Source organism: Narcine bancroftii, chromosome 1 (assembly GCF_036971445.1).
Source record: "Narcine bancroftii isolate sNarBan1 chromosome 1, sNarBan1.hap1, whole genome shotgun sequence".
Taxonomy (NCBI): Eukaryota; Metazoa; Chordata; class Chondrichthyes; order Torpediniformes; family Narcinidae; genus Narcine; species Narcine bancroftii.
The window spans coordinates 151,304,681-151,332,662 of NC_091469.1; the positions used below are offsets into that span (position 1 = coordinate 151,304,681).

Here is a 27,982-nt window from a genome sequence, read left to right on the forward strand (position 1 = left end):
AGTTAGATCTCTAAAACTAATATATTATGCTTCAACAGGGGTGACTACCATAGGATGAGGGAGGAATTGGGCAGAGTGGACTGGGAGCACAGGCTCATTGATGAAACAGTTGAGGAACAGTGGAAGATTTTCAAAGAAATATTTGGTAATGCTCATATTCCAGTCAGGAAAAAGGGCAGCAAGAGAGGGAAAAATCAACCGTGGTTAACAAAGGAAATAAAGGACAGTATAAAATTGAAGGCGCAGGTGTACAAATCTGCAAAGAGCAGTGGGAAACTGGAAGATTGGGAAAACTTTAAGAGACAACAAGGGGTTACAAAGAGGGTAATAAGAAATGGGGAAAAAGGATTATGAAAGTCAATTGGCACAAAATATAAAAACAGAAAGCAAAAAATTTTATAAATATATAAAACAGAAGAGGGTGGCCAGTTAACATAGGACCCTTGGAGGATGAGAAAGGAAAACTGGTAGCAAAAAATGAGGAAATGCCGAGGCATTAAACAAATATTTGGTGTTAGTCTTCACGGTGGAAGACACGTCCAGCATGTCCAAGTGCAGAGTTAAGGATGCGAATGTTGGGGAGGGCCTTGATAAAATAGTTGTTACAAAGGAAGTAATGATGGAGAAACTAATGGGACTAAAGCCAGACAAATCACCTGGTCGTGATGATATGCATCCAACGGTTCTGAAGGAAATGGCAGAAGTTATAGTTGGTGCATTGGTGGTCATATACCAAAATTCCTTGGATTCTGGGCAGGTGCCGGCAGATTGGAAGACAGCAAATGTCACGCCACTTTTTAAGAAAGGATGTAGGCAGAAGACTGGAAATTATCGGCCAATTAGCTTGACGTCTGTAGTTGGAAAAATGCTTGAAGCCGTCATTAAAGATGAAATAGTGAAACTTTTGGAACGTAAGGGTTCAATCAGGCAGATGCAGCATGGTTTTAGAAAGGGAAGATCTTGTTTGACAAACTTGTTAGGATTCTTTGAGGATATAATGGGTGCGGTGGATAGAGGGGAACAGGTTGATGTATATTTGGATTTCCAGAAAGTGTTTGATTAGGTGCCGCACAAGAAACTTATCAGTAAGTTACAGGAAAGTGGAGTCCGGGGAAGTATATTGGCCTGGATTGAAAATTGGTTGTCTGGCAGGAGGCAGAGTTGGGATAAATGGGAGTTTTTCAGGTTGGTAAGTGGGGTGCCGCAGGGGTCAGTGTTAGACCCACAACTGTTCATCATTTACATTGATGACTTGGAGGAGGGGACAAAATGTGGTGTAGCCAAGTTTGCGGATGACACCAAATTGAGTGGAAGAGCAAACTGTAATGAGGATGTGGAGAGTCTGCAGAGGGATAGAGTTAAGCTGGATGAGTGGGCAAAGGTCTGGCAGATGGAGTACAATGTTAGTAAGCGTGAGGTTATCCACTTTGGCAAGAAAAATAAAAGAGCTGAATATTATTTAAAGGGTGAAAAACTACAGCATGCTGTTGTGCAGAGGGACTTGGGAGGGCTTGTGCATGAATCGCAAAAAGTTAGGTTGCAGGTGCAGCAGGTTATTAAGAAGGCAAATGGAATGTTCGCCTTCATCACTAGAGGAATTGAATTCAGGAGTAGGGAGGTAATATTGCAACTGTATAAGGTACTGGTGAGACCACACCTGGAGTACTGTGTCCAGTTCTGGTCTCCATATTTGAGGAAGGATATACTGGCTTTGGAGACGGTCCAGAGGAGGTTTACTAGGTTGATCCCTGGGATGAAGGGGTTGACTTATGATGAAAGATTAAATCGTCTAGGATTATATTCGCTCGAGTTCAGAAGAATGAGAGGAGATCTTATAGAAACATATAGGATTATGAAGGGTATGGATAGGATAGTTGTAGGAAGGTTTTTTTGAGCTGGCCGGGGAAACTAAAACGAGAGGACACAGTCTCAAGATTCGGGGGAGTAGATTTAGGACAGAGATGAGGAAAAATAGTTTTTCCCAGAGAGGAGTGAATGTTTGGAATTCTCTAACCAGGGAAGTGGTTGAGGCTGCCTCATTAAACATATTTAAAATTCGGTTAGATAAATTTTTACATGATAGAGGAATTAGGGGAATTGGGGAGAAGGCAGGTAGGTGGAGTTAGGTCATAAATTAGATCAGCCATTGAATGGCGGAGCAGGCTCGATGGGCCATTTTTGGCCTACTCCTGTTCCTGGTTCTATGTTTCTAAATTTTTCGATAGCCTCAAAAAGCTAAGATTAGTTAGATGTGATCTCAGGTGCATAAATATCTATTGAAGGTTACTGCTTAAAGAAAGAAATGAGCTGAACAATGAACAAAAGTATAAAGTAGGAAGCACTAAGAACAAGAGGAAGGTGGGTGGATGTAGTATTCAATTATGTTGCCTAAGTTTGACACTAAATGTTCTGTACAATGCGAATCTTGCTGAATGGATGGAATGTTTTATTTTAAGGGAATTAACTTTTTTTGGCAGACATACATGAGAATGTAATCAGCCCTTCTGAAGCCCACATCAAGGAAGATTTGCTGCACATCAAACATGCAGAGCTAAAGAACAAACACCGTAATGTCCAAGAGAGCTTTGAGCGTTTGCGCAAACTCATCCACCAAGGCTACGATGAGGAGAGCGGTAAGATGGGTCCTCTCTAACAGTAAGATGAGTTTTCTTTGTAAATTCAGGAAGCTTGTGTTTCAATCAGGACAAAAGATAAGTTCAAGAGTTAGAAGCAGGAAACAAGCTGTGATTACAGCTTCTTAACCTGCTCCATCAGGGGATGTGTGGTTGGGATGTGAAATCTTCTGGAGGGAAGTGAAGCATTTGAATGACTGTGTGCATGAACTCCCCTTGAAGCTGGTTCTTAAATGCCTCCACTGCTCAGGCTGTGAATTTTGTTGGAAATCATAAAACTGCAGATGTTAAATATCTGAAATAAAGGTGAGGAGCTGAAAATGCTCAGTAGACCTGTGGAATGAGAAACTGTTAGTTTCCGGTCAAAGACGCTGTCAGAACTGGAAAGACAGAAAACTATTTTTTGTGTACTCTGAACAACATTAACCACACTTTATCCTCTCCAACCTCTACCACCTTTCTGCATCTTAATGTTATCTGTAGAGAGTAAAATGTCATGCATGTGTAACCTGGAGAGTCTAAGGTTATAATACATTATTTAACAGGTGAAATAATGTATTTTAACCCATTCCCATGTGTTGTCGGTTTAATACCAGATCGAAGGTGACCTTTATCTGGATGACTAACTATCCTTCAGCTATTTGGCATCTTCCAAGGCCATGAAGGTCTGGGTTTAACTTGTTATCTGGTGTTTCTGATGTCAAAGACTTGCCCCTTTGGCCCAACTCTGCAATGCCAACCAAGGTGCCTTCATGTGCTGGTCCTTTTTGTGTTTGGTCTAAATCTTTCCTATCTTTATACCTGTTAAAATATCTTTTAAATGTTGTAATTGTGCCTGCCTCTGGCAGCTCGTTCCATTTACCTACCACTGATGCTCTTTAAATCTCCATCTACACCTATCTTTCTTTGGCTTTGGCTTCACGGACGAAGATTTATGGAGGGGGGAAATGGCCACGTCAGCTGCAGGCTCGTTTGTGGCTGACAAGTCCGATGCGGGACAGGCAGGCACGGTTGCAGCGGTTGCAGGGGAAAATTGGTTGGTTGGTGTTGGGTTTTTCCTCTTTTGTCAGTGAGGTGGGCTCTGCGGTCTTCTTCAAAGGAAGTTGCTGCCCGCCGAACTGTGAGGCGCCAAGATGCACGGTTTGAGGCGAGATCAGCCCACTGGCGGTGGTCAATGTGGCAGGCACCAAGAAATTTCTTTAGGCAGTCCTTGTACCTCTTCTTTGGTGCACCTCTGTCACGGTCGCCAGTGGAGAGCTCGCCATATAACACGATCTTGGGGAGGCGATGGTCCTCCATTCTGGAGACGTGACCTACCCAGCGCAGTTGGATCTTCAGCAGCGTGGATTCGATGCTGTCGGCCTCTGCCATCTCGAGTACTTCGATGTTAGGGATGAAAGCGCTCCAATGAATGTTGAGGATGGAGCGGAGACAACGCTGGTGGAAGCGTTCTAGGAGCCGTAGGTGATGCCGGTAGAGGACCCATGATTCGGAGCTGATCAGGAGTGTGGGTATGACAACGGCTCTGTATACGCTTATCTTTGTGAGGTTTTTCAGTTGGTTGTTTTTCCAGACTCTTGTGTCGTCTTCCAAAGGCGCTATTTGCCTTAGCGAGTCTGTTGTCTATCTCGTTGTCGATCCTTGCATCTGATGAAATGGTGCAGCCGAGATAGGTAAACTGGTTGACTGTTTTGAGTTTTGTGTGCTCAATGGAGATGTAGGGGGGCTCGTAGTCATGGTGGGGAGCTGGCTGATGGAGGACCTCAGTTTTCTTCAGGCTGACTTCCAGGCCAAACATTTTGGCAGTTTCCGCAAAACAGGACGTCAAGCGCTGTAAAGCTGGCTCTGAATGGGCAACTAAAGCGGCATCGTCTGCAAAGAGTAGTTCACGGACAAGTTGCTCTTGTGTCTTTGTGTGAGCTTGCAGGCGCCTCAGATTGAAGAGACTGCCATCCGTGCAGTACCGGATGTAAATAGCGTCTTCATTGTTGAGGTCTTTCATGGCTTGGTTCAGCATCATGCTGAAGAAGATTGAAAAGAGGGTTGGTGCGAGAACGCAGCCTTGCTTCACGCCATTGTTAATGCAGAAGGGTTCAGAGAGCTCATTGCTGTATCTGACCCGACCTTGTTGGTTTTCGTGCAGTTGGATAACCATGTTGAGGAACTTTGGGGGGCATCCGAGGCGCTCTAGTATTTGCCCAAGCCCTTTCCTGCTCACAGTGTCGAAGGCTTTGGTGAGGTCAACAAAGGTGATGTAGAGTCCTTTGTTTTGTTCTCTGCACTTTTCTTGGAGCTGTCTGAGGGCAAAGACCATGTCAGTAGTTCCTCTGTTTGCGCGAAAGCCGCACTGTGATTCTGGGAGAACATTCTTGGCGAGACTAGGTATTATTCTATTTAGGAGAATCCTAGCGAAGATTTTGCCTGCAATGGAGAGGAGCGTGATTCCCCTGTAGTTTGAGCAGTCTGATTTCTCGCCTTTGTTTTTGTACAGGGTGATGATGATGATGGCATCACGAAGGTCCTGAGGCAGTTTTCCTTGGTCCCAACAAAGCTTGAAAAACTCATACCCTCTAGTTTTAATGATAGACCCCACTTGGAGTATTGTGAACAGTTTTGGGCTCCTCATTTTTAAAAAAAAAATGATCATTTAAAAAAAATACAAATGTGTGCTGACATTAGAGTTCAGAGGAGGTTCACAAGGATGATTCTGAGAATGAAATGTTTATCATATGAGGAACTTGGCCTGTACACATGGAATTTAGGAGAATGAGGGAGCATCTCATTGAAACATTTGGAATGTTGAAAGGCTTGGACAGAGTGGATATAGAAAGGTTGTTTCCCCATGGTGGGAAAGCCAAAGACACGAGGGCAGAACTTCAGAATTGATGGACCTCCACATACAGCAGAGATGCAGAAGCATTTATTTAGGCAGAGGGTGGTGAATCTGTGAAGCTTGTTGCCACAGGCTGTTGTGGAGGCCAGGTCATTGGGTGTACGTAAGGCAGAGATTGAAAGGTTCTTGATTTGCCAGGGCATCAAAGGTTATGGGGAGAAGGCCGGGCTGAATGGGAAAATAGATTAGCTCGTGATTGAATGGCAGGACAGAACTGATGATCTGAATAGTCTATTTCTGCTCCAAAATCTTGTGCTTTTATGTACAGTGTGTGTGTGTGTATATATATATATATATATATATATTCTTTTTCTTCTTCTCTTCTTTGGCTTGGCTTCGCGGACGAAGATTTATGGAGGGGGTAAAAGTCCACGTCAGCTGCAGGCTCGTTTGTGGCTGACAAGTCCGATGCGGGACAGGCAGACACAGTTGCAGCGGTTGCAGGGGAAAAATGGTTGGTTGGGGTTGGGTGTTGGGTTTTTCCTCCTTTGCCTTTTGTCAGTGGGGTGGGCTCTGCGGTCTTCTTCAAAGGAGGTTGCTGCCCGCCAAACTGTGAGGTGCCAAGATGCACAGTTTGAGGCGATATCAGCCCACTGGCGGTGGTCAATGTGGCAGGCATCAAGAGATTTCTTTAGGCAGTCCTTGTACCTTTTCTTTGGTGCACCTCTGTCACGGTGGCCAGTGGAGAGCTCGCCATATAACACGATCTTGGGAAGGCGATGGTCCTCCATTCTGGAGACGTGACTCACCCAGCGCAGCTGGATCTTCAGCAGCGTGGACTCGATGCTGTCGACCTCTGCCATCTCGAGTATTTCGACATTAGGGATGAAAGCGCTCCAATGGATGTTGAGGATGGAGCGGAGACAACGCTGGTGGAAGCGTTCTAGGAGCCGTAGGTGATGCCGGTAGAGGACCCATGATTCGGAGCTGAACAGGAGTGTGGGTATGACAACGGCTCTGTATACGCTTATCTTTGTGAGCTTTTTCAGTTGGTTGTTTTTCCAGACTCTTTTGTGCAGTCTTCCAAAGGCGCTATTTGCCTTGGCGAGTCTGTTGTCTATCTCATTGTCGATCCTTGCATCTGATGAAATGGTGCAGCCAAGATAGGTAAACTGGTTGACCGTTTTGAGTTTTGTGTGCCCGATGGAGATGTGGGGGGGCTGGTATACAGGAAAATTCTTTCTTGCTGCAGGCAAACAAACACTTTTGGTTTTTAAAAAAAAAACAATTACATGCATTAAATTACCCTAGTAGAGAAGGCGATCTAGACATAAAATATAGAAAACAAATATTCACCATTACTGTTGTGGCATTTACTGAACTTTTTTTGCACTTATGCAGGCAGTTTCTGCAACCTCACCTCCCTGTGTATATTTTGAATCATCCACCTTTTCTCTGCCCTGCATGATTTTATGAACTAATGAAAGGTTAACCCCTCAGTTTCCAGGATTAACGGTTCCAGTCCATGATCACAATCGCTCTCTTTTTTGTGCTTTATCTCTCATTTCTTTCTCTGCCCTTTCAAAATGAAACAAGGAAGTTCCTCTGGTTATTCATGATTGACGCAGAACCAGCCCAACCAAATGTTGTTTCACAAGTTGCAATTCAACCTTAATTTTGGATGTGAAGCGTAAATTGGATGAGTCACAGGCAAATCTATTTCCTCTGGGCTGAATCAGGAGAAAGCTGATGTCTTAAAACTCAACCGTGTCCAATCCATGTGGCAGTTTATAGTGAGGCTAATGGTCTCAGGTGAAGAACATAAGAAACTTTGCCGTGCAGCCCATTGAGCCTCTTCCACCATTCAGAAAGACCATGGTTGATCTGGCTGTGAACTCCGCTCCACTTGGCCGTCTGTTCCCCATAACCCTTAATTTCCCCCACTGTTCAAAATCTATCCATCCATGTCTTCAATGCATTCAGTGAAGCAGCTTCTCCTGCTTCCTTGGGCAGAAAATTCGCAGGTACATTAAATCTCCAGGAAAATCGGCTTCACCTCACTCTTGTGACTTTATAAATTCACAACAGAAATTATTCCCTGGGAACTTGAGCCAAGCTGGCAATCGTCAAAAGCTCCTCCAGGTCCTTCTCCTGTGCAATCAATTTTACAACCTACTTATTTATCTTTTCTTTCTTCTTTGGCTTGGCTTCGCGGACGAAGATTTATGGAGGGGGTAAATGTCCACGTCAGCTGCAGGCTCGTTTGTGGCTGACAAGTCCGATGCGGAACAGGCAGACACGGTTGCAGCGGTTGCAAAGGAAAATTGGTGGGTTGGGGTTGGGTGTTGGGTTTTTCCTCCTTTGTCTTTTGTCAGTGAGGTGGGCTCTGCGGTCTTCTTCAAAGGAGGTTGCTGCCCGCCGAACTGTGAGGCGCCAAGATGTAAGGTGTGAGGCAATATCAGCCCACTGGCGGTGGTCAATGTGGCAGGCACCAAGCGATTTCTTTAGGCAGTCCTTGTACCTCTTTGGTGCACCTCTGTCACGGTGGCCAGTGGAGAGCTCGCCATATAATACGATCTTGGGAAGGCGATGGTCCTCCATTCTGGAGACGTGACCCACCCAGCGCAGCTGGATCTTCAGCAGCGTGGATTCGATGCTGTCGACCTCTGCCATCTCGAGTACTTCGACGTTAGGGATGAAAGCGCTCCAATGAATGTTGAGGATGGAGCGGAGACAACGCTGGTGGAAGCGTTCTAGGAGCCGTAGGTGATGCCGGTAGAGGACCCATGATTCGGAGCCGAACAGGAGTGTGGGTATGACAACGGCTCTGTATACGCTAATCTTTGTGAGCTTTTTCAGTTGGTTGTTTTTCCAGACTCTTTTGTGCAGTCTTCCAAAGGCGCTATTTGCCTTGGCGAGTCTGTTGTCTATCTCGTTGTCGATCCTTGCATCTGATGAAATGGTGCAGCCGAGATAGGTAAACTGGTTGACCGTTTTGAGTTATTTATCTAATGTATTAGAAAAAGCCATAAATTATAAAATACGAACAGAATTCTGGAATTGTCAGCAGGTCTCTCAGCAACAGAAGGGATATAAAATGGTTTATTGATTTTGATTGTCAAGAGTTTATCATCAAAATTTGCAGTGCCCTTTGTCTTTTTTCAGAATTTGTTTTTTGTTGCATAAGCAATTATATGTGTTCAAAGAAAAGTAACCTCTGTGGTTGTGAAATTTATTTGACAAAGTGTTTATTTTTTTATTTAGAGTTTTCTGAGCCAAGAGTGCTTGAGCTGTGGGATATGGCAAAACAGTCAAACTTCTCGCAGGATGAGCTGGATTCCATTAAGGTAAACCGATGTGTGGGGGAATTGGAGGAAAGAATATTTCTTCTAACCCACATTCAAGTATCTAGAAGAAAACTAAACATCATTCCAGCATTAATTTGGCTCTAGAATGAGTAGAATTCTGCATGGCCTGCAGGAATAAGAATGTCATGTATATACTCTGACATTAAATCTGAACTTTGAATTTTGAATCCAATACTTTTGTCCTTAGTTGGAACACCTCATTTCCTCATCGCTGCCATATTGATCTTCAGGTCTCTACTGTGGACTCTCTGCACTCTGTTTCTCTAACCTTGCAGACTTTATCTTCATTTTGCTGGATGGAGTACCTCTGGCAAAGCCAGCATTTATTATCTATCCCTGAGAATTTCTAGTGACTGACCATCATAAACCACTGAAGTTCTTCTCATGAAGGGAACTAGAAGAGCAAATGTGAAAGGAAATGGGTGAGATGTGCAATAGAAATAGGGATTTCAATTTTCCAAACATAGATTGGGAAACAGTCAGTAAAAGGGCAGGATGGCTTAGTATTTATGCATTGTGTTCAGTATTGCTTTTTGCAGCAATATGTTGAGACGCCCACTAGAGGGGGAGCAGTGTTAGATCTATTATTTGGGAATTAAATGGAGCAGGTGACAGAGGGGAGCTTTGGAGAGAACTTGGGATCCAGTGATCACGGGTCCATTAGCTTTAGCTTAATGATGGAATGGGGTAGGTCAGGTCCGAGGTTGAAGGTCTTCGAGTGGGGGAAGGCCAGATTTGGAGAAATGAGAAGGGATTTGCAGAGAGTTGAGTGGGCTGATCTCTTTTGCCAGAAAGGATGTAGAGGAAATTGGAGGGCATTTAGGGGTGACATGTTGAGAGTGCAGGATCTTTATGTTCCAGTCAGGCCAAAAGGGAAGACTAAAGGTTCAAGGGAGCTGTAGTTTTCTGGTAAAATTAAGAAGATGGTTCAGGACAAGAGGGAGGCCCCTGCTAAATATAAAAAAAAAACAGGGGATGTATGATAGCTACTTAGATTGTAGGAAGAACCTTAAGAGGGAAATTAGAAATGCCAAAAGGTATGAGGAGTCTATAGCTAATAAGGCGAAGGTAAATCCTAAGAGTTTTTACAGATAGGTGAACAGTAAAAGGAGGGTTAAGGATAGAATAGGTCCACTGGATGATGGGACCGGTGAACTATGTAAGGAACCGTATGAGATGGGAGAAATATTGAACATTTTTTTCTCGTCTGTATTCACGAGGGAAAGGGACGAGATAAGAGAGCCAAAGGGCTTAGTTATGGAAAGGATAGGGATTAGTAAAGTGAGGGTTTTGGAGCTTCTAGGGTCAATTAAGGTGGATAAGTCTCCTGGTCCTGATGGGATTTTTCCCAGGACTTTAAGGGAGGTCAGGGAGCAAATAGCAGGGGCACTGACAGTGATTTTTCAAAGGTCACTGAAGGAGGAGGTTGCAAATATAGTTCCATTGTTTAAAAAAGGCAGTAGGTGTAGGCCAAGTAATTATCAGTCAGTAAGTTTGACTTTGGTAGTGGGGAAAGTTATGGAGGGTATTCTTCGAGATGGTATATACGCATATCTGGATAGGCAGGGATTGATTAGGGGCACCCAGCATGGGTTTGTAAAAGGAAAGTCATGTTTGATGAACCTTTGAGTTTTTTGAGGAAGTGACAAAAAAAGTGGTTGAAGGAAGGGCGGTTAATGTGATTTATTTGGATTTTAGTAAGGCTTTTGATAAGGTTTCGCATGGAAGGTTAATAAGGAAGGTTCAGGCACTAGGAATTAGTAGAGAGATTGTGACATTGGTTCAGAGGTGGCTGGAAGATTGACAGCAGAGAGTCGTGGTGGACAACTGTAATGTCAGGTTGGAGGCCAGTGATAAGCAGGGTGTCTCAGGGATCGGTGCTGGGTCCCTTGTTGTTTAACATTTATATTAATGATTTAGAGGAGGGTGTGGTTAATTGGGTAAGCAAATATGCAGATGATACGAAAATAGGGGGAGTGGTGGATAGCGAGGTAGATTTTCTTGGATTACAGAAGGATTTGGTTTGTTTGGAAGAGTGCGCTGAAAGATGGAATTCAATGTAGACAAGTGTGATGTGTTGCATTTCGGTAAAACTAACCAGAATAGGACATATGCAGTTAAGGGGAGATACGCAGAGGGACCTGGGGGTTATGGTACAGAGTTCATTGAAGGTGGATTCCCATGTAGACAGGGTGGTTAAGAAGGCCTTCATAAATCATGGTATAGAGTATAGGAGCTGGGAGGTGATGCTGTGGCTGTTTAAGGCATTGGTGAGGCCAGGTTTGGAGTACTGTGCTTAGTTCTGGTCTCCAAATTATAGAAAAGATATAGATAAGGTGGAGAGAGTGCAGGTTTACAAGTATGTTGCCTGGCTTACAGCATCTGGATTACAGGGAGAGATTAAGGAGACCGGGACTCGTTGGAATATAGACAACTGAGAGGGGGCTTGATAGAGGTATTTAAAGTTATGAAAGGAATAGATAGACTAGACATAAACAGACTCTTTTCCCTGAGGGCAGGAGAGGTTAGAACAAGAAGGCATGAGTTAAGGGTAAGGGGGAAAAACTTTAGGAGAAATATTAAAGGATACTTTTTCACTCAGCGAGTGGTGGCAGAATGGAACAATCTTCCGAATGAGATAGTTGCGGCAGGGTCCCTTCTATCATTTAAGAGAAGGTTGGATGTATACATGGAGGTGAGGGGATTGGAGGGTTATGGGCAGAGAGCGGGAGGGTTGAGCTACTCTTTGGCTTGGCTTCGCGGACGAAGATTTATGGAGGGGTAAATGTCCACGTCAGCTGCAGGCTCGTTTGTGGCTGACAAGTCCGATGCGGGACAGGCAGACACGGTTGCAGGGGAAAATTGGTTGGTTGGTGTTGGTTTTTCCTCCTTTGTCTTTTGTCAGTGAGGTCGGCTCTGCGGTCTTCTTCAAAGGAGGTTGCTGCCCGCCGAACTGTGAGGCACCAAGATACACGGTTTGAGGCGATATCAGCCCACTGGCGGTGGTCAATGTGGCAGGCACCAAGAGATTTCTTTAGGCAGTCCTTGTACCTCTTCTTTGGTGCACCTCTGACACGATGGCCAGTGGAGAGCTCGCCATATAACATGATCTTGGGGAGGCGGTGGTCCTCCATTCTGGAGACGTGACCTACCCAGCGCAGTTGGATCTTCAACAGCGTAGATTCGATGCTGTCGGCCTCTGCCATCTTGAGTACTTCGATGTTAGGGATGAAGTCGCTCCAATGAATGTTGAGGATGGAGCGGAGACAATGCTGGTGGAAGCGTTCTAGGAGCCGTAGGTGATGCCAGTAAAGGACCCATGATTCGGAGCCGAACAGGAGCGTGGGTATGACAACGGCTCTGTATACGCTAATCTTTGTGAGGTTTTTCAGTTGGTTGTTTTTCCAGACTCTTGTGTAGTCTTCCAAAGGCGCTATTTTCCTTGGTGAGTCTGTTGTCTATCTTGTTGTCGATCCTTGCATCCGATGAAATGGTGCAGCCGAGATAGGTAAACTGGTTGACCGTTTTGAGTTTTGTGTGCCTGATGGAGATGTAGGGGTGCTGGTAGTCATGGTGGGGAGCTGGCTGATGGAGGACCTCAGTTTTCTTCTGGCTGACTTCCAGGCCAAACTCTGAATGGACAACTAAAGCGGCATCATCTGCAAAGAGTAGTTCACGGACAAGTTTCTCTTGTGTCTTGGTGTGAGCTTGCAGGCGCCTCAGATTGAAGAGACTGCCATCCGTGCGGTACCGGATGTAAATAGCGTCTTCATTGTTGAGGTCTTTCATGGCTTGGTTCAGCATCATGTTGTTCTAATGAACCGGTGCGGACTCGAAGGACCGACATGGCCTGTTTCCGCGCCATAAACTGTTATATGGTTAAGATGTTTGCATGGTTCCATCAATGTTATGTTGGCAGAGGTGATGTGCTAGTGCTATATTTCCAAATCAAATGTATTTCTGATTTAGAGAAGAATATGCAGGTAATGTTTTTTCATGCACTTGTCCCTTGTTTCCCACTTGATGGCAGAGGTGGAAGATTTCTTAGGGTTATTGTGGGAGTAACTGCAATGGACTATGGTACAAGCTAGTGTGTTGGTTCTGTGCTGGAGCTGTACTCAGCAACCCAGTGGAGAGCATTCCATCACATTCTTGGACATTCTGTTGAGTCATTCCTGGTACCCCACGTTGTTTCTTTTATTATAATAAAGAAACGGGTTCTTTTTAAAACAACAAGATTTATTAACTAAATAACCAGCACAAGGACAGAACATACACATTCCCCAGATGATAAACCCTCCATCTCCAACTCCTCCTGTTGGTAGCAGTCTATCACTACATCCCTCTTTCCTTGAGATGTTTAATCAAACGTGATACATTAATGCAGTAGTCTTTCAATTTAAAGTTCCACTCAAATGTAACATGATCATCAGTCTTTGGATTCTCAGCAACATTTTACTGAGAATTTTTTTGATTAGGTCTGTCTCTGCCACAAATATTGGTGGACCATAGACATTGGAATTTCTTGAGTTCATAGACCAGACCTAGACACTCTCGATCTGTGCATGCCGACATTCAGATGTTGTCATGGTCCTTGATGCATATGCTACTGACCTCCAATCTTCTATAGCCTGAAGTAATACAGCACCTATTCCATCTTTTGAAGCGTCCATGGATACTTTTTGCCTTTCTAGATGTGTCAAAAGAACAACAAAAATATTGGTTCTGTAGTTAAAATGGTCTTCAGTGGTCCCCATTCTTCCTTGTGTTTGTCTGTCCACTTGAATACACATCTGTCCTGTAATAACTTATTTGGGTACATTGTTTTAAAGACTAGGTTGTTGGTTTGAAGACTGGGTTGTTATGAATTTACCAATGAAATTGCTCATTCCCAGCACTCCCAATATGCCTTTTTTGTCAGTGGGTCTGGGCATCTCTAAAATTGCTTTCACCTTGCTCCACACCTGCTTCTGACAGTTTAACTCCCAAAAAGGTGATTTCCTGCACACCAAACTGACGTTTTTCTCTGTTTGACTTTAATCCATACTTCTGGATGTGTTGTAGCACTTTGATGAGGCTCTTATTGTTGTTTTTGTGTGGATCCCCGTAGGATCATGTCATCCATGTACACGCGTTCCCCATTTATGCCTTCTATTATGTGCTCCATTGTCCTGTGGAAGACTTCTGGAGCTGAGGAAATTCCAAAAGGCATCCTCAGACCGGAGTATTGGCCATACAGTGTACAGTATTTTGTGCTATCATCATGTAGTTTTATTTGCTAGAAGCCCTGGGATGCATCTAATTTAGTGAAAACTTTGCACCAGCCATCTCGCTTGTAATTTCATCCCTGGTTGCTCTTTAAGCCTGTTGCTTTTTGGTTTGTATAGGGCCTCTTGCTATATATGAGAGTATAGAGATTTTTCAGGGTTAATTGAGAATGGTGTTGAACACAAAGTTTCTTTATATGCAGATGATCTTTTGCTTTTCATTTCAAACCCAGAGGTTTCTATACCTAATATGTTAACCCTATTTATCCATATGGGCCAGTTCTCAGATTTATAAAATAAATCTCCGTAAGAGTGAATTATTACCCTTAAAGGGGTCATCTTTAAGTATTCTAATTTCCATTTTAAATTAGTGAATTATCCGTTTGGATTCCCTGGAATTACAAGAACAAAGAATTATAAGAATTTATTGAAGATTTTTTTTTGCAACATTTAATCAGACTAAAGTTTTATTATCTGGATGGTCACCCTTGTCATTACTCTATGATAGGACATATTAATTTTATTAGAATGAAAATATTACCAAAATGTTTGTATCTTTTCCAGTCTATACCAACTTTTATCTCCAAATCTTTTTTTGACTTGCTGGACTCATTTATTTCTTTGTATATATGGCAAGAGTGGGCTGATAACGCCTCAAACCATGCATCTTGGCGCCTCACAGTTTGGCGGGCAGCAACCTCCTTTGAAGAAGACCGCAGAGCCCACCTCACTGACAAAAGGCAAAAGAGGAAAAACCCAACACCCAACCCCAACCAACCAATTTTCCCCTGCAACCGCTGCAACCGTGTCTGCCTGTCCCGCATCGGACTTGTCAGCCACAAACGAGCCTGCAGCTGACGTGGACTTTTTACCCCCTCCATAAATCTTCGTCCGCGAAGCCAAGCCAAAGAAAAGAAGAAGATGGCAAGGAAAGCAACCTCGTTTAAATAACTTGCATCTTCAAAAAAAAACAAAGAGCAGACTGTCACTTCCAAATTTCCGATTCTATTGGAAGGTCAATGTATGTAATTTGCTGCTTGTATTAAAATTTGATAAATTAGAGGAATGCTGCAGCTTCCTTGGCATCCGAATCAAGCATCAGAAATATGGGTGAATCTATACGAGGTTTTCAGATACATTACCTGCTATAAGAGGCAGAATACGGCAACAAATCCATGAGACTTAAACTGAAATCGCTGCATCATTGATCCAGCTACAATCTCTTTTCTTTCTTCAAGAAGGAAATTCAAACTTTTGATGGAGACCCATATCAATACCAAGCATATCAATACCAAGCATCTTTTAGACACAATATTGAAAACAAGTGTCAAGACCCTAAAGGTTGTCTTTATGTATACAGAAGGACGGCCAAAGGAACCTGTAAAGAGTTGTCAACTTATGTCCTTGGTTAGAGGATAAGTCATTACTAGAGAAGAATTTTGGCAACAAGCATCAAATCGCTTTATCTTATGGATAAAGCTCTTAAATAGTCATTAATAAAACCAAATGTACAAAGGCTCTACAAGCATACACTCTTTTTAAAGAGGATGTTATAATGCCTTGGAAGATATCGACAATATTCATGATCTTAGAGTGCCTGGTACGTAAGCAGTGCATCCGGGTGCTGGAGCAGGCGCGGTGCAAATCAGGAGTTCAGTTAAAAAATAATATAAACTTGGAGCCATAGAGAAGGGTGAGTGAAATGCTCATAACTTGACCGTGATTATAAATGTTACTAATAGGTGTCTCATTTGAACTTCGTGCAACCAGTTATTGGATCGAAGTTGCTATAATGAGTATTGCCCATCACCATTATGGTAAACTGAGAAATACACTATGCAGTGAGATTACAGATGGTGATGACTTCTGCTGATGTTCCACAATGTCTCACTAAGTTGCCAGATCTGTCTTGTCTTACTTCCTAAACTTTGACTCCTTCCTCCTTCAAGGCATTCTGTGCAAGATTTTGGTAACCCTACCCTAACTTCCTCATGTGGCTAAGTATCAGTATGATGGATTGGCTGTTTCTTTCTGCCCTCTCAACAACGTTTGCAGTGAGGTGATTTTTCAGAGTATTGAGTGGGCTTCAAGAAGGGACTGTAGTCTTGGTTTGGCCTCCCAAGGATTTCACCCTCTGCAACTCCACTTTCGGCAGTCCTGCATTGAGAGCTGCAGTATTGATTGGACAACAGACTTGGAAGCTGGTTGTGTGAAGATTCCTGTTAGCTGAGTAATTTGAGTTGAGGCAGTATAGTTAAACATTGCTGCAGTCCAGAGCAGCTAAGAAGAGTTGCTGTGGATATCAGTATATTTAACCTTTGCTTTCAATTCTGATTAATAGGAAGAGCTGAAACACTTTGAGGCAAAGATTGAGAAGCACCAACATTATCAAGAGCAACTGGATCTATCCCACCAAAAGCTTAAACATGTGGAGACCATTGGAGATAAGGAACATGTTTCCAGAAACAAAGAAAAGTATAAAATGCTAACAGAGAAAACGAAAGAACTTGGATACAAGGTAAACGAGTCCCCTCCATATCAAGGTTTTAATTGTTCTCTATTTGGGATGTCAGTCATTTGCTCTGTTGGGAAATGAGCACTCCAGATAAAAAAATCAGAATCAGGTTTATTGTCCTGAACATGTCATGTTTGATGCTTTGTGGCAGCAGTGATGTCTTGGTACATGTGGGAACCAATGACATAGATAAAAAGGAGGAAGTACTGAAAAAGGATTACAGAGAGCTAGGACAGAAACTAAAAAATAGGACAGCCAGGGTGGTGATCTCTGGTTTGCTACCTGTGCCAAGTGCAACTGAGGACAAAAATGGAAGGTTAAGAAAAATTAATGTGGCTGTGGGCTGGTGAAAAGGACAGGGTTTTGGCTTCTTGGATCATTGGGATCTCTTTTGGGGAAGGCATGACTTCTACAAGAAGGATGGGTTACACCTAAACCCAAAAGGGGTCAATATATTGGCAGCTAGGTTTGGTATAGCCGTCGGGTGCGGTTTAAACTAATTTGCCAGGGGGGTGGGAACCTGTATGATAGGGCAAAGGACAGAAAAGATAAAACAGGAAAAGTTAGGTTAGGCAGCGAAAGTAAAAAATCAGAAAGAGCAAAGAGGGTGAAAAAAGCAAATCTGAAGGCATTATATCTTAATGCAAGAAGCATTCGGAACAAGGTAGATGAATTAGCTGTGTAAATTGAGATAAACAAATATGATTTGATTGGGATTACAGAAACATGGCTGCAGGGTGGGCAAGCCTGGGAACTTAACATCCTGGGGTATACGATATTTTGGAGGGATCGGCAAGAAAGAAAAGGGGGTGGGGTAGTATTGATGGTGAGAGAAGGGATCGACACAATTGACAGAAAGGATATCAACTCGGAAGATGTGGAATCTATATGGGTAGAACTGAGGAATAGCAAGGGGTGGAAAACGTTAGTGGGGGTAGTATATAGGCCTCCAAATAGTAGTGTAGAGGTGAGGGAAGGCATTAAAAGAGAAATTAGAAAAGCGTACAATAAGGGAACAGCTGTCATCTTGGGAGACTTTAATTTGCATATAGATTGGACTAGCCAAATTGGTAAAAATACCGTGGAGGAGGAATTCCTTGAATGTTTACGGAACGGTTATCTAGACCAATATGTCGAGGAACCAACTCGGGAGCAGGCCATTTTAGATTGGGTATTATGCAATGATAAAGGGCTAATCAACAATCTTGTATGAGGCCCTTTGGGTAGGAGCGATCACAATATGATCGAATTCTCACTCGACATGGAGAGTGATGAAATTAAAACCGAGACTAAGGTCCTGGATTTAAATAAAGGGAATTATGATGGTATGAGATGGGAGTTGAGTAAGATTGATTGGGTGGTGTTTATGGGGGAGTTGACTGTGGATAGACAATGGAAAGCATTCACAGATCTAATGGAGAAATTGCAAAAATCGTTTATACCGGTTTGACATAAAAATAAACCAAAAAAGGTGACTCAACCGTGGAAATTAGAGACAGCATTAGGTCCAAAGAGAGAGCATACCAATTGGCCAAAAAAAGTACCACAACCGAAGACTGGGAGCAGTTCAAGATGCACCAAAGGAGGACAAAGGGATTAATCAAGAGAGCAAAAATAAATTACGAAAGTAAGTTTGCGGCAAATATAAAAACCGACTGCAAAAGCTTTTATAAATATGTCAAGAGGAAAAGATTGGTGAAATCCAGAGTAGGTCCCTTGTAGTCAGAATCAGGGGAATATATAATGGGGAATAAGGAAATGGCAGACCAATTAAATTCTTACTTTAGTTCTGTTTTTACATTAACCTCCCAAGGATGTTGGGAAACATAGAGACTAATGCAAGGGAGGAACTGAAAGAAATCAGTATCTCTAAGGACATGGTCTTGGGGAAATTGATGGGATTGAAGGCAGATAAATCCCAAGGGCCTGATAATCTACATCCTAGGGTACTTAAGGAAGTGGCTATTCAGATAGCAGATGCTTTAAGAATTATTTTCCAGAACTCGATAGACTCAGGATCAGTACCCATGGATTGGAGGGTAGCTAATGTTACCCCACTATTTAAAAAGGGGGGTAGAGAAAAAGCGGGGAATTATAGGCCTGTGAGCCTTACATCAGTAGTGGGCAAAATGATGGGATCCTTTATTAAGGATGTAATAGCAGAGCATATGACTAGCAGAGAAGGGATCGGACGGAGTCAACATGGATTTACAAAAGGTAAATCTTGCTTGACAAATCTATTGGAATTCTTTGAGATGGTGACAGGTAAAATAGATGGGGGAGAGCCAGTGGATGTGGTATACCTGGACTTCCAAAAGGCCTTCGATAAGGTCCCGCATAAACGACTGGCTTCCAAAATCAAGGCTCATGGGATTGGGGGCAAAGTATTGATGTGGATTAAGAACTGGCTGGCAGGTAGAAGACAAAGAGTTGGGATAAATGGCTCGTTTTCTGAGTGGCAGGCGGTGATCAATGGGGTGCCACAGGGATCTGTACTGGGACCCCAGCTGTTCACAATTTACATTAATGATCTGGATGAGGGGATTGGATGTAATATCTCCAAATTTGCAGATGACACTAAGCTAGGAGGGGTTGTGTGCACGGAAGAGGGGGTCAGGAAGCTCCATGTGTGATTTGGATAAATTGAGGGTCTGGGCAGATATATGGCAAATGCACTACAATGTGGATAAATGTGAGGTTATCCACTTTGGTAATACAAACCAGAGGGCAGATTACTATTTGAATGGCAATAGATTAAGAGATGGGGAAGTGCAGAGAGACCTTGGGGTACTTGTACACCAGTCTCTGAAGGCGAGCATGCAGGTACAGCAGGCGGTTAAAAAGGCAAATGGTATGTTGGCCTTCATATCAAGAGGGTTTGAGTATAGGAACAAGGATACCTTACTGCAGCTGTACAGGGCCTTGGTGAGACCCCACCTGGAGTATTGTGTGCAGTTTTGGTCACCTGATCTAAGGAAGGATGTTCTTGCAATGGAGGGAGTGCAGAGGCGATTCACCAGGCTGATACCTGGAATGGCAGGTATCATAATGACTTATGAGGAAAGATTGCACAAATTGGGATTGTACTCGCTGGAGTTTAGAAGATTGAGAGGGGATCTCATAGAGACATAAAATTCTGGCAGGACTGGACAGAATGGATGCAGATGGGATGTTTCCAAGGATGAGAAAATCCAGAACCCGGGGCCGTGGTTTGAGGATAATAGGCAAACCATTTAGGACCGAGATGAGGAGGAATTTCTTTACCCAGAAGGTGGTGAATCTGTGGAATTCATTGCCATATAGGGCAGTAGAGGCATGTTCATTAAATCTATTTAAGAGGGAATTAAATCTATTTCTTCAGTATAAGGGTATTAAAAGTTATGGAGAGAAGGCGGGGACGGGGTACTGAACTTTAAGATCAGCCATGATCTCGTTGAATGGCGGAGCAGGCTCGAAGGGTCGAATGACCTACTCCTGCTCCTATCTTCTATGTTTCTATAAGATGCAAAGTTACTAGAAATTACAATTCCATAAATAGAAGATTTTAAAAATGTGCAGAAGTGAGGTCATGTCCACAGGTTCATTGTCCATTCAGAAATCTGATAGCAGAGGGGAAGAAGCTGTTTTGAAACTTGGAGTGTGTGCCTTCAGGCTCCTGTACCTCCTTCCTGATGGTAACTGAGAAAAGGGCATGGTTTGATGGTGAGGGTCCTCGAGGATAGAACTGTTTTCGTGAAGAATCGCCTCTCAACACTGTCCTTAATAGAGTGAAGACGAATGCCCATGATGGTGCTGGCCAAGTTTACAACTCTTGGTAGCTTGTTCTTGTCCTGTGCATTGGCACCTCCATACCAGACAGAATGCTCTCCATGTTATACCTGTAGAAATGGTGAAGAGTTTTTGGTGACATACAAAATCTCCTCAAACACCTAATGAAATATAACTGCTGGTGAACCTTCTTCATGATTGCATCAACATGATGGCCCTGGATAGGTCTTCAGAGATGCTGACACCCAGAACTTGCAAGTTACTTGTCTTCTTTACTGTTGACCACTTGATAAGGATTGGTTTTTGTGATCTCCACAATCCATTCACAGAGCATAGCACAGCACACCACAGCACAGTACAGGTCTGTCAGCCCTTGATGTTATGCCGTCCAATATATTCCTTTAAAAAAAGTATTAAACCCTCCCTACCGTGTAATCCTCTTTTTCTTCCATCCATGTGCCTGTCTATGAAGTTCTTAAATGCCCCTAATGTTTCAGGATCCACCACCATCCCTGGCAAGGCAATCCAGACACCCACCAATATCTGTGTTTATTTTTTTTTTAAAAACCCTGATGTCTCCCCTAAACTTCCCTCCCTTCACTTTGTACATATGTCCTCTAGTGTTTGCTATTCCTGCTCTGGGAAACAGGTGCTGGGTGTACACCTTATCTATGCCTCTCATCATCTTGTCGACTTCTGTTAAGTCTCCTCTCATCCTTTTCCTCTCTGAAGTGGAAAATCCCAGCTCTGCTGAACTTGCCTCATAAGACTTATTTTCCAATCCAGGTAACATCTTTGCACCCTTTCCATAACTTTCACATCCTTCCAATAATGGGGTGACCAGAACTGAACACAAATACTCAGTGTGGTCTCACCAGAGATTTGTCGAGTTGCAACATGACCTCTCAACTCTCGAACTCAATATCCTGGCTAAAGAAGCCCAGCATCCCATAAGCCTTAACTATCCTATCAACCAATGCAGTGACCTTGAGGGATGTTTGGATTTGGACACCAAGGTCCCTGTATTCATCCACACTCTAATAACCGACCATTAGCCCTGTACTTAGCCTTCTGGTTTGTCCCTCCAAAATGCATCACCTTATCCAGATCAAACTCCATCTGCCACTTCTCTGCCCAACTCTTGTAACCTTCAACAACCTTCAGCTCCATCCACAACTCCTCCAACCTTCATGTCATCTCCAAACTTGCCCATCCTTCCACCTCTTCATCCAGGTCATTTCTAAAAATCACAGAGAAGGTGAATTCATTAGTTATGCAAAGTTGTTATTGTGACACCACTCAACTAGTTGATCTATCTCACCCCTGTACACTTCCCCATTGCAGTCTGTGTTTCTGCCAACCAATACGGTGTCATTTGGCAAATTTATAGTAGAGCAGTGGGCTAAGCCTGCATCCTAAAGATGCGCCTATCTTGATTGTCAGTGAGGAAGAGACATTGTTACCAATCTGCACCTACTGGTCTTCCGATGAGTTAGTCAAGGATGAATTTCCAGAGGGAGGTTTTGCAGCTTTCATGACCAATGCTGAGGGGAGAATGATGTTGAAAACTGATCTGTAATTGATGAAAAGCGACCTCATGTATGTATTCCTGTTGTCCAGGTGATTCGGGGCTGAATGGAGGGCCAGTGAGATTGCATAGGCGGAGGAATGATTGTGGCAATAGGCAAATTGCAGTAGATCTACCTTCAATAAGTGTTCATTCTGACCAATCTCTCAAAGCATTTCCTTACAGTAGATGTGAGTGTCACAGGGCACTTGTCATTCAGGCAACTCACCCTGCTCTTCTTGGGTACTGGGATGAAGCAGGTGGGAGCCTCTGACTGCAGCAGTTAAAGATTGAAAGCATCTGTGAACACTTCAGCTACTTGGAGCTATTTATTATCCTTTCTGAGGATAAATGATGTAGAGAAATGCTTGTGTTTACCTTGAGCTTCAATCTACCAACCGAGGATGGCTGGGAGATGTGATGTTGATCAACTGCAGTGATATTTTTGCATTTTTATCAATCTGTACACTGAGCATTTACTGAATATAATCATACTTGCACTGTCTTGTTTTAGGTAAAAAAGCATATGCAAGATCTTCTGGCCAGGCTCTCAAGGGGAGGGCTGAACCACAATGAATTATGACTCTCCAGGCACCTACAACCTATTGACTAGCCAGGAACAGTTTTAATACTGGCTGACCTGAGTATGAAGTAATCATCAATCATTAGTTCAATATGCACTTAAATTTTTGGGTGATAATTGTCCCCTTGGTACAAAGTATTGGAGCTACAGGAAAGAAGCACACTAGATTCGTACTATTGCTGAACCACTCCTTTTTGATGAAGATACTTTACAAAAACTCTGTAATCAAATCTTTGTAAATTGAAAAATTTCTGTACATCAGCTTTTGGTTTCAATCAATTGAGTTAACTAACAGATGCATAGTGCTAAGCTTTCTTTTGTCTCAGTAACTGAAACACAAGTTATTCGAGTGATACACCTTCTGAATCGCAACTTGTCAATGACGGAGCATTGTTTACCAAGTACTCACTGACATCCACTCAGGGCACGGGCAAGTGAATGGGGTGATGCAAGATCATTGTTTTATTTCAGACAACCTCCCCCCCCCCCCCAAGGACCTACAGCTTGCATCTGAAACTCTTCAGGCCTCTTAAGCTTTCAAAGCATAGCCAGATGAGTTGGTTTTTTGGCCCTCCTGCCGTTACTTTCAAGCACTGCAACTATCCATTTTTGATGCCTTCACTGACAGATGTGGAAGATCCTAATAACGAATGGTTCAAGCTCCAACCAGCATCATGTAGGTCATTCCCTTCTCTTAATGAATTGCTAATGTGTACACCAGAATGATCTTCCTTCATTCTGTAATCCTTTATGTATAGAAAAAAAACAGTACTCTAAGATCGTTAGTGATCTAATCTTCGATTACTTAAAGTTTGGAAAGACTGTTCTCATCACTTCTTACCTCCCTTCATTTCTTATCAGACTTTCCTCATCCACCATTTTTTTTAGGATGTCAGAAAAGGACCTAAGATAGAGGAAGGTACTGAATTTAGGTTCTTGAGGTAACTGCAAAGATAATGATATGAAGTTATGAGGAGAAATCAGTGGAATTACTCTTAATTACAGTTGGATAGACAGACGTGGGCCTGGTAATGGAGTGCGCTTTAATTGTCATACTGTACCCTTTTGGTGCTTTACTCCAAGATCAGCCTCCTCGGCCATTACTGACCTTCATTGATTATCCCTATGCCTCCCATTTAAAATTCTTGTTCTTGCTACTTAGTGCACCAATGTACCCCATCTCTGTAACCTTCCCAAGCTCCAGGGAACTCCAAAAAGTTAGACTGGCCTTTAAAGGGTGAAAACGAGGTCACTCGGGGATTGAGGAAAAGCCTCCCAGCTTGGTACTTGTGTTATAAAGACAGTGTCACAAAGCTTGCATGACATCAGCATTTGCCTTATGTTGAGTTTTAGCTGGATGCTTCATTTTCCTGCCTTCTGTCTCCAAGCACATTGTTCCTTTAGTTGATGAAAGTGGTGAGGCCATGTTAGACTGGAAAGAGTATGTTGCAGCTGTGTTACAAGACAGCACCGTTGTAGACATTGCAGCTGTCAGATGCACTCCCAAGAACAAAGCCATTGGGGCTTGCAGAAGCGATAGTGGCTTCAGCCAGATTACAATCAGGAAGTTGACGTGATCATTGACAAAGAAAGACAGGAAGTCTATCCTCCAAAATGGTATTCCCATTGGCGGGAAGAAGTATTCCATCATCCGAGACAACACGGTATTGGAAGAGGAACCCTCCATGGATGTCAGGATGCTGGGTGATGATGGACTGAGCATTTGTATTGGGAAATCTTCCAAAGCTTTGATGTTTCTGATGAGCCAAAAGGGACTTCGTGGAGGAGTCATCAAGAAGAAAATGCATGACTTGATGAACTCTCTAAATAAAAATGGCAGCATCCAACTTGGCAAGCATGATCTAAAGCTGCTGAGCTCTGAAAACACTGGCTATGTAATGAGGCGGGAATGTTGTTCATTTTCGTGTTTTTGTTTGAAAGATTGGACATTTCAGAGCAGTGGAACATCCTGGCAATGCTGGGGCTTGAAGCTCTGAAAGGCTCAGCTACACAAAAGTCAAGTGCATGTTAAGGATTTTTCACGAGGTGTGGTCCGTTCAGGGCACTGCTCGTACCTTCTTCCTTCACTCTTCTGGATGTGAAGTTCAACTTTCCAATAATCTTTCCAAGTGTCCATAATATTTTAATGATCTGTCTTATATGAAACCCTTTCTTTCAAGCTCCAAAGTCTCCAGCTTTTCATAGTATATGACTGCTGATTTGTTCTCTAGTTTCATCGCTGAGCTCATCCCATGTTTTAGTTCAGCTATCCACATTTTAAATTCTGCCTGTTCAAAGTCCATATATATGACATCCATACAGTGGCCCTTCATCCCAGGGTCACATGAGCAGATTCTTGCAGTTTGACTTAATCCCAGCCACAATGGGTGAGACTAGAATATGTCTCAACCCAACTTTTTCCTTTCACAAGTACAGCCACCTAATATTCAGCCATGTAAATTCACCAGCACTGTTGCCTCTGCAGCTGTGACTGGCCATCCAATTCCGTGCTCGCTGCTCCCTTCCTTGTCATTGTTCAGATCAATGACGCGCCACAAGAGAGGTGGGCTGAGCAAGTGAGCGCAGTGAGTCGACACTTGGTAGTTGCCAGGGATCAGCCTCCGAGGGGGCAGGAGTAGTGGCTCAGTTCAGGTAGCTGCAGCATTTTGGTGAGAGTGACCACAACTTCCTTAGTTTCAACATAGCTAAAGGTGAAAGCACAGAAGTAATGTGAAGGAAGTTTAAGGACCACTTGTAAAGGGTTCAGGATAGATTTGTCCCACTGGGACAAGGAATAGATGTAGGAAAAGGGAACAGAGGCTGACGAAACGGGTCAGGCAACTAGTCGAGAGGAAGAAGGAAGTATATATTAGATATAGGAAGCAGGAAACTGGAAGGGCTCATGAGAAGTATATGGTAGCCAGGAAAGAGAAGAAAGGACTTAGGAGAGCTCAAAGGGGGCATGAGAAGGCCTTGGCCTGTAGAGTTAGGAAAACCATAAGGAATTTTCTATGCATATGTGAAGGACAGAAGGATAACAAGAATGAAGGAGGGGCCACTAAAGGATAAAGGAGGCAACGTGTGCCTGAAGGCAAAGGAGGTTGGAGAGGTCCCAAATTAATACTTTGCATCAGTATTCACTAAGGAAAAGGACCTTGATCATAGTGAGATCGAAATTGAACAGGCCTGTGTGCTGGACATTGTGGAGATTAAGGAAGAGGGAGTATTGGATCTTCTTAAAAACATCAAGCTTGATAAGCTCCCCGGGCCGGAAGCGAAATATTCCCAGCTGCTGCGGTTTTCAGCTTGCTGTAAAATGCCTCCTTGACTTTACTGGGATTGGTCAGAGTTGGGGTGTAAATATTGACTCTGGTGAGATAGCACTTTCCTCACTGATGAATATGCAGGGTCTGGATTCCATCATGTACAGAAGCAGGCAGGGTTGGTAGCTTTGTTGATAGCCAAGCACACACCAGATTCTCTCTTTTCTCCTTCAGGCCTGCCAGACCATAAGAATGTGTACCCTCCTTTCTCTTCAGAGTCAAGACTCCTGGAGAGCCCCAATGTCCACGCTGTAGTCCTTGAGCACACGAGCAACGTGCAGTATGTCTCTGGGCGATAAGAGATAGCATTGTCCAGCAGAGTTCATTTATTCTATGAATCGACGATCAGATTCTGCTTGTGATTCTTGCCGCTAGTGTTGGACAACCCACCAGCTTGGCCAGGTTGGTGTGAGCGGGCTTTGTTTGAGCCACCTTTTCTAGGCCTATCCTTTATTGTAGGGTGATCAGTGCCTCCCTAAATAGGGCTGCTCAGATACAGGGGGCTTCCTCACCCGATCTCCACTCTGTAATCCATGTGCGACCACTCTTCCCCTGCGCCTGCATTCAGACTTGTGACTACAGCCCCCAGCTTGTCAAGCCTACCACTTTGTCACTTGTCCATCGCTTCAGGGCTTGGGTGTGTTGAGGATACCCCACTCCTCAGAAAGGAACTGACTGGTTTATTGCAACCTAGATTGTATACCTAAAATGGATGAGGGGGGGGGAGAAAAAGTCACTATATGTGTGAAAAAGAAAAAGTGTATATCATGGCTAATGTGATTTATGGTGTGAAAAATAAAAAATTTATATATAAAAAAAGAAAGGAACACCATGTGGGTGAAACTATTTTAGGTGAATTGGGAAATTGCATGAGCCCAGACCCACCCTCTCAACATCACCTCCTGGATCCAGCAGCATGGTGAAGTCCAAGACGGCTGGGGGGGGGGGGAGTTCTGTTGCAGTGAATGGCCAGACCAAGCTTCGATGCAAGGGATACCCTTTCCACTCTTCACGGCACGTGTTTGCTAGATGGGCGTTGACCCTATGAGAGGGTTCAACCGCCCTTTGCAGGTCTTGTTTTTTCATCCTGCGGGGTGTTAAGCAACCTTCCAATTAAAATAATTAAAGAAAAAGGGAAGGAAGAGGAGGAGTGCGATAAGAGTGAGTCAAGCTGCCTAGGTCCAAGCCTAAGCTCTCGAGCTGGAACTGGTGTTGTTTGCTCGGACTGAGTCACAGATTGTTAGAGGGCTATGGGGCAGGCTGAAGGGTGGCTCCGCAGGACTTCACTAAAAAGGTTCCTCACCAAGCTCTTCTGAGCTGGGAGCTGCATTGGCACGGTAAGGCCAGGGCCAAGCAGCACTCAGTGCAGGTGCAGGGACTGACCAGGAGCCCTCTGGATGGTGAGGCACTGGCAGAGGGCCCAGACACGAGGAGGAGCAGGGAGAGAGGGTCCACCTTTGAAGAGAGGAGGAAATCATCTGTCTCTCCATCTCCTGTAGAGTCTCTTTCTTGGGGTAGGTGAGTTTGAAAATAGGGTAGTCAAAAAGCGAGTGCTTACAAATCTTCAGATCATTGCCTACTCCAGGATCTGAGTGAAGGCCTGAAGCTCACTGAAATTTGAGGTGGGCTGCAGCTGTCTGAGATATGTCCAAACCACCTTGTGAAGAAATTTTCCTCTCTGCTTGCTGCCTTACCGCAAATAAAAGCCAATAAATCACCTGGGCCTGATGTGATATTCCCTCGGACTTTGAGGAAGACTAGTATAGAAATTGCAGGGGCTCTGGCAGAAATATTTAAAATGTTTTTAGCTGGAGAATTAGAGGGTACCTTATGTTGTTCTGTTGTTTTAAAAAAGGCTCCAAAAGTAAAACATTAAATTACAGGCCAGTGAGCCTGACGTCAGTAGTGGGTAAATTATTGGAGGGTGTTCTGCGAGATCAGATATACAAGTATTTGGACAGCCAAGGGTAGTCAGCATGGCTTTGTGCATGGTAGGTCGTGTTAGTTTTTTTTAGGAGATTACCAAGAAAGTAGATGAAGGAAAGGCTGTGGATGTTGTCTACATGGACTTTAGTAAGGCCTTTGACAATGACCCTCATGAGGTTAATTCAGAAGGTTCAGACAT

The 27,982-nt window shown here is 43.6% G+C and overlaps 1 protein-coding gene across 1 annotated transcript in view; it reads left to right on the top strand.

Annotated features, from left to right (window-relative positions):
• The window catches only part of lrpap1 (low density lipoprotein receptor-related protein associated protein 1), a 35,685-nt gene extending 11,247 nt beyond the window's left edge, over nucleotides 1-24,438 (top strand). Inside the window, exons 5-8 of the mRNA XM_069941788.1 lie at nucleotides 2,478-2,633; nucleotides 8,731-8,813; nucleotides 16,443-16,619; nucleotides 22,466-24,438. Coding sequence (XP_069797889.1) covers nucleotides 2,478-2,633; nucleotides 8,731-8,813; nucleotides 16,443-16,619; nucleotides 22,466-22,534 — 485 coding nt within the window. The 3' untranslated portion in view covers nucleotides 22,535-24,438. The remainder of the gene's footprint in view (nucleotides 1-2,477; nucleotides 2,634-8,730; nucleotides 8,814-16,442; nucleotides 16,620-22,465) is intronic.
• The last annotated feature ends 3,544 nt before the right edge of the window (nucleotides 24,439-27,982 follow it).